General features: G+C 43.5%; 1 protein-coding gene across 4 annotated transcripts in view; it reads right to left on the reverse strand.

Moving 5' to 3' along the window:
* The window catches only part of NUP214 (nucleoporin 214), a 140,776-nt gene extending 134,078 nt beyond the window's left edge, over window positions 1–6,698 (reverse strand). For 2 of the 4 annotated variants that reach the window (XM_053559309.1, XM_053559302.1), the window contains exons 1-4: window positions 6,527–6,698; window positions 3,825–4,020; window positions 2,553–2,704; window positions 1,011–1,209 (exon numbers count right to left, since the gene is read on the reverse strand). In XM_053559309.1, the coding sequence (XP_053415284.1) occupies window positions 1,011–1,209; window positions 2,553–2,704; window positions 3,825–4,020; window positions 6,527–6,571 (592 nt within the window). In that variant the 5' untranslated portion in view covers window positions 6,572–6,698. The remainder of the gene's footprint in view (window positions 1–1,010; window positions 1,210–2,552; window positions 2,705–3,824; window positions 4,021–6,526) is intronic. The other 2 variants (XM_053559313.1, XM_053559322.1) reach the window with 1 other exon arrangement.
* Window positions 6,699–7,045: the final 347 nt, after the last annotated feature.

Genomic DNA, 7,045 nt, shown 5'->3' on the forward strand with positions numbered 1-7,045 from the left:
ACTCACACCTGTAATCCTAGCACTCTGGGAAGCTGAGGTGGGTAGACAGCCTGACGTCAGGAGTTCAAGCCTAAGCAAGATTGAGACCCTGTCTCTACTAAAAATAGAAAGAAAAAAAAAAATGAAGAAGAATAGCTTGAGGCCAGGAGTCTGAGGTTGCTATGAGCTATGATGCCACATCACTCTACGCAGGATAACAGAGTAAGACTTTTGTCTCAAAAAACAAAAACAAAAAACCCAATACAAGCCAATTATGATTTATCACGGGACCAATGAACTGAAAGCTAAAAATGCTTTTTCAATAAATTATTGAAATCTATAAAGTATAGAAAACTCTGTAGTCTTCAGATAAGGAGAAGAGAGAAGGGTCTCCTATCAAGAAATCATTCTCTTATTATTTGGTATTTTCTAGTGCTTTCCTCCCTGAAGGTACAAATGACTTTCAGAGTATAATCCTTCAGATTTAGAAACAATTATGGTATTTTCTTTTTTTTTTTTTTTTTTGTAGAGACAGAGTCTCGCTTTATCGCCCTTGGTAGAGTGCCGTGGCATCACACAGCTCACAGCAACCTCCAACTGCTGGGCTTAGGCGATTCTCTTGCCTCAGCCTCCCTAGTAGCTGGGACTACAGGTGCCCGCCACAACACCCAGCTATTTTTTTGTTGCAGTTTGGCTGGGCCCGGGTTTGAACCCACCACCCTTGGTACATGGGGCCAGCGCCCTGTTCACTGAGCCACAGGCACCGCCCCAATTATGGTATTTTCAAAAACAAAGCTCTAATCCAACTGTACCAAAATACTTCTCCAGAAAAGCCAAGCACATTCAGATTAAATGATGTGTGCCTTTTGGTTTCAAGGACATTAGCTATGGAAGTAAAGAAACTCTCCATTTCTACCCCCAAAACACACAATAAATAAAAAAAAAAAAAATACCCATTTTTACTTCCAGAAGTTAATTTTTAATAGATTACCATGACTATATGTTATAGCTTGAAAGACTTTATTACCCACCAGATGTTACTGCTACTGAGGAAGGAAGAGATGCGCACACTTTCACTGTTTCTGCGACTTGCAGGACAGCGATACTACCATCAGCCAGACAGACTGCCACCATGGAGGGGACAGTGGGGTTCCACTTCATATCCATCACCATGCCTCCTGCATCTTTCAAAAGCTTATGATAGGCAAATGGGCGTTTTTGCTGTTTAGCCTTTTAAAACAAACACATAAAAGCAAGATAAATTAATAATTTAGTAAATGCACAGACATTTAATATTCACATAGTATTAATACAAGTTTTCTCAAATCACAGTTTTTCTCCACAACCATAAAAAAAGATTTAGCTTACAACAACAATCGATTTCTTACAATTTCAGCACAACTTTGAAAATGGCAATCAATTATTCTAACATGCTCAGAGGGACTTCTAGCATGGAAATACACAAATACAAAATAACCAATAAGTAGCAGATACTAAAATATTGGCTCTGCTTCTTAATAGCTTTCTGACTCTGGACAATTAAACCCTTTGAGAATTTTCCTCCATCTATTAAACAAAGATAGTAGAACCTACTATGTAAGGCTGTGGGCATGAACAAGGGACAAGGCACCCAAAGCACGCAGTACAGGGCCTGGCACACAGTCAGTACAAACACTCAATATTATCGACTATTACCATCCTGAAATTGCCTGGGAATAGAGGAACACTGCATTAGGAGATCAGAGACACAAAACTTTTGACATTATTTATTAATTTTATGGATTTGGACAAATCATCTAAGCTTCCCTGGTTGGTTGTCTCATGTGTAAATGAGAAATGATAATGTCTTGGGGCAGGGCGGCGCCTGTGGCTCAGTCGGTGGGGCGCCGGCCCCATATACCGAGGGTGGTGGGTTCAGACCCGGCCCCGGCCAAACTGCAACCAAAAAATGGCCGGGCGTTGTGGCGGGCGCCTGTAGTCCGAGCTGCTCGGGAGGCTGAGGCAAGAGAATCGCTTAAGCCCAGGAGTTGGAGGTTGCTGTGAGCTGTGTGAGGCCACGGCACTCTACCGAGGGCCATAAAGTGAGACTCTGTCTCTACAAAAAAAAAAAAAAAAAAATGTCTTGGGGCAAATGGTGTTATGAAAATAATTTCTTTTTTTTTTTTGTACAGACAGAGTTTCACTGTACCACCCTCGGGTAGAGTGCCCTGGCCTCACACGGCTCGCAGCAACCTCTAACTCTTGGGCTTACGCAATTCTCTTGCCTCAGCCTCCAGAGCAGCTGGGACTACAGGCACCCGCCACAACGCCTGGCTATTTTTTTGTTGCCGTTTGGCCGGGGCTGGGTTTGAACCCGCCACCCTCGGCATATGGGGCCGGCGCCCTACTCACCGAGCTACAGGCGCCGCCCATGAAAATAATTTCTTGAAGTCCCTTCTATAATTCTATAGTTAAGAACTTTTTTAAAACCCACATTTTTAACCTAGAAAGAGACTTCAAAGTAAGCTTCCAAGTTATAATTCAGGAAATCTCTTTGTTTTCCCAACTGACCTTATAGTGTATCAACAGCTTACCTCATTTGAAAATGTGCGAACATCGAAAAAAGCAATAATGGAACCATATTCACTGGACATCATGCACACAGAGAGTGTGAGGTTATCACAGCTCAGGGCCAGGTGATGAATTGGAAATTTCATAGGAACTAGCAAGCTTTGGACTTTATCAACTATGGAAACATAAAAAATGGCAAATTAGAAAACAGCATATTCTAAGCACAAAGCCACAACCTCTTTATCCAGGTCAAGGTGAAACAATTTTTGCATCTATATAAATACATACATGCCCCCAATACCTAGCTATGCAGATAAGTCTTAACTTTTTTATAGACATATGCATGAGGAATCCCAGGGATTCTTCCTCATACAACCTGGGGAAACTGGTTATTGTCCTTGTTGAACGTATTTTTGCAACAATGCTCTGTATCAGTGATTTTCAACCAGTGAGCCATAAGAGGATCTTAGGTGTGCCATGAATATTTTTCAAGATCACTACTTGGCTTGGCGCCTGGAGCTCAAGCGGCTAAGGCACCAGCCACATACACTAGAGCTGGCAAGTTCAAATCCAGCCAGGGCCTGCCAAACAACAATGACAACTACAACCAAAAATTAGCCGGGTGTTGTGGTGGGCGCCTGTGGTCCTAGCTACTTGGGAGGCTGAGGCAAGAGAATCACTTAAGCCCAGGAGTTGGAGGTTGCTGTGAGCTGTGATGCCACGGCACTCTACCCAGGGCGACAGCTTGAGGCTCTGTCTCAAAAAAAAAAAAAAGATCACTAATTAATTTTCAAAAGAAGTTCAAAGCACAATAAGCATATTTTTTTTTACTTTTTTTTTTTTAATCAACATAATTTAAGTGTGCCGTGGAAGTTTACCTGTAGGTTCAACTATGTCATGAGATAAAAAAGGTTGAAAAACACTGCTCTAAATAGTAGACATTCCCACTTGTTTGGGTGGTCCTGTTATGCCAACTAAAAATCCATGCAACAAAATCCTTTTTCTACAGAGCCAGAGATCAAGTTCAACTGAGCAAGAATAACAGCATAGTATAATGGTAGGTTCTTCCCTCTGAGCTTAAAGGAACAACTCACTGAAAGAGAAACAAAGGACCAAAGAGAAAACCTACAAAGGTTTCCAGCATTCTAACTGGAACTATCTTTTTAGGAGTCAACCTTAAAACTAATAAGTAGCAGTGCTAAATTTATTAGCAGAGAGATTTGTTGAGAAAGAAACATATTAGCTTGCCACTGTATCCTCTCTGTCTACTATGCAACATAAAGCAACAAATTTACCTATTTTATTGGGGTCATCTCCAGGTTTATTTTGAATAAGAAGATTTTTAGTAGGAAAAATCTGCAGCCCACTGACTCCACCAGCAAAGACCAGACCATACTTGTTGGACACGGCAAGCAGACTTGAGCGTTCCTTGGGCAGCTCCTCAGGGGAGTCAAAGATTCTCACCTTCTTTAGTGCTCTAAACTGAAAATCCTATTGTAAGGAATCAAAACAAGATCAATTCAGAAAAAATAGGAAATTAACTCATGTCTATTGCTATATTCCAGTAGACCCAATTTCAATGCAACCAAAAGTATGCGTTACAGTAAGGCCAACAACTGTCTCAATTGTCTTTAAATTCCTTATAGTTGGCCAGGCGAGGTAACTCATGCCTATAATCCCAGCACTTCGGAGGCTGAGGTGGGTGGATTGCCTGAGCTAATGAGTTCGAGACCAACCTGAGCCACAGCAAGACTCTGTCTCTAAAAAAAATTAAAAAACAGCCGGGTGTTGTGGTGGGTACCTGTAGTCCCAGCTACCTGGGAGGCTGACGCAAAAGAATTGCTTAAGCCCAGAATTTGAGGTTGCTGTGAGCTGTGACACCACAGCACTCTACCGAGGGTGACAAAACTGAAACTCTGTCTAAAAAAAAAAAAAAAAAAATTCCTTATACTTACCACAGCGCCTAGTGTAATGCTCAATATTTGTTGAATGAAATAAATGGGGGGAAAATCGTCCATGAAGCCTTGATTAATCCAGCTTACACTGATCATTTCTTTTTCTGAATTCCTAGTATAATATTTATCTGAATTGCCACAAAACTACACTTTATTGTTTATAATCTTATTTCATGGTGTGTATTGTCTTATGACCCAGCATAAAGCTTAAACTTCAAAAATTGTTACAGCTTTTCTCAGTCTTCATTTTTGTACATTATCACCCTCAGCAAAGTGCTGTGGCATCACACAGCTCACAGCAACCTCCAACTCCTAGGCTTAGGCGATTCTCTTGCCTCAGCCTCCCAAGTAGCTGGGACCACAGGCACCCACCACAATGCCTGGCTATTTTTTGTTGCAGTTTGGCAGGGGCCAAACCACCACCCTCGGTATATGGGGCTGGTGCCCTACTCACTGAGCCACAGATGCCACCTGTACATTAGATTCTTATGATGTCTTTCTTACAGAATCCCTAATACACATCCATGGTAATTTCATTGGATTTGTGATTTAATACAAATTTTCTTTTCTTTTCTTTTTTTTTTTGGAGACAGAGCCTCACTTTTTTGCCCTCAGTAGAGTGCTGTAGCATCATAGCTCACAGCAACCTCAAACTCTTAGGCTCAAGTGATTCTCTTGCCTCAGCCTCCCAAGTAGTTGGGACTACAGGCACCTGCCATAATGCCCAGGTACACAACTCTCTATTTTCAGAAACAGGGTCTTGCTCTACCTCAGGCTGGTCTTGAACCTGTGAGCTCAGGCGATCCACCCACCTCGGCCTCCCAGAGTGCTAGGATTATGAGCCTCGGCACCCGGCCCTAATACATATTTTTTAAAACATCAACTGAAATAGTCTTTGTTTCCTACCAATTATAGTAAGCAAAAATTCACACAGCTTTCCATGTGAAACTACTACGGTTTCACATAGAAAACAGAATAAAAGTTGCAGTCTTTTTTGTACTCTTCATCCTGACAATCCCAAAAATCCCACATGAGTCTTGGTCACATGGGTGGAGAGGACCAGTGGGATGAAGACGCACAGAACAGCTCCCATTACAGTCAATAAATAACTCAAAGGAAGTGACATATTCTGCATCGGTAGTTCCTGTTTCTTATATCCCAGCATATCTAAAGAATGACACCCCCCCCCATCAGGTGGCTGACCCCTGGCAGTGATTCTCAAAAAGGAAAAAAGAACCGCTATTTTAAATATGATATGGATTACTATCCCAAAATGCATTTTAATGATCTGCTGTTTACACAAATGCCTGAAATCTTCCTGTAACGTACTTCCTTTCGGCTTTTTAAAATAAATGTAGTTAATTCTCTGTACCCTCATACTGTTAGAACACATCTGAGAATTATTAAGCACATCCTTCTGGGAGTTATCTCCAGGGGGCCCCCGCATTACCATCATTTGGACCGTTTGACCCTTTTTTAGATTCCTGACTTTATAAGCTGATACCGGTGCCAAAATCTTCTTAGTCCAAATAACTAAAGGTTTTATAGGATGGATGATCGTAAGGCCAGAATGAACTATCGGACAAAAGTAGTACAAGAAAAGTAGAACAAAACAGAGGATATTAACTAAGCTGGCTTTCAAGGCCCCTTGTCCAATGTGACTTTAGGTAAATTACTTTCTGAGCCTCAATTTGCTTCTTTACAATAACGTCTACTTCTCGGGGTTGCTGTGATGACTACCACAGTGCCTGGCAAGGAGTAAAGCTCAATAAACAGTTATTACCACTACTCCGGCAACCCACATTAAAGCACCTAGTGTAACTGAAGAGGCGTGCTCAAGACCATTAAAGGACGGGGAACCTGAATTCGCTAGGTCCATCATGCTGGCTGCACGACAGAGTGCTCCAGGGCGCACAGGTGAGAACTCTCAACTCGGTAAACTGTTTAAACAGGAGGCGGGGCAGCTGGCACAACGCTTCGCCGTTCTAAAGGGAACGCCAGAACTAAGGCAGGGAGGCAGAAGAAGTCTAGAAGTCTCTGACCTTCATCTCACGCTCGGGGATCAGGGCATCCATCTCGTCTCCCATCGCGCCTCCAACGGTTTGTATTAGACACTGCTGCCACCGCCTGCGGCCTTGCCCACAAAGCCCAGGCCGTTCAGAAGCCAACTTCCTTCCCTCAGCGCCAGCGGCGCGCGTGGGTTGCGCATTTCCGGCGCGCGATGGGTCGCGATTGACGGCGCGCTTTGGTGACGTTCAGCCCACCTCTGCGGCGCCGTCGAGGGACGCCGCCAGAGCCTTTGAAGTCGCGCGCTCGCTGGCCGCCTCTCCCCATTGGCCGGCTCGCGGGGTGGGGGAGTAAGGGCGTGGCTGTAGAGCCGGCGCTCCCGCGCCCTGGATAGTCCTAGCTCCGCCCCACGTTTGCGTCTGGCGGTGGCTGGTTAGACTTGGCTTTCCTTCTTGGGAGGCGATAGCTAAAATGCTTCAGGCTTTTGGTTGCCGTGAAGCTTCACAGTAACTCTTAGATGTAGGTGGCTACTAGTAGCTTCTGATTTAGGGAAG

The sequence above is a fragment of the Nycticebus coucang genome, chromosome 2 (assembly GCF_027406575.1).
Source record: "Nycticebus coucang isolate mNycCou1 chromosome 2, mNycCou1.pri, whole genome shotgun sequence".
NCBI classification, from domain to species: Eukaryota; Metazoa; Chordata; class Mammalia; order Primates; family Lorisidae; genus Nycticebus; species Nycticebus coucang.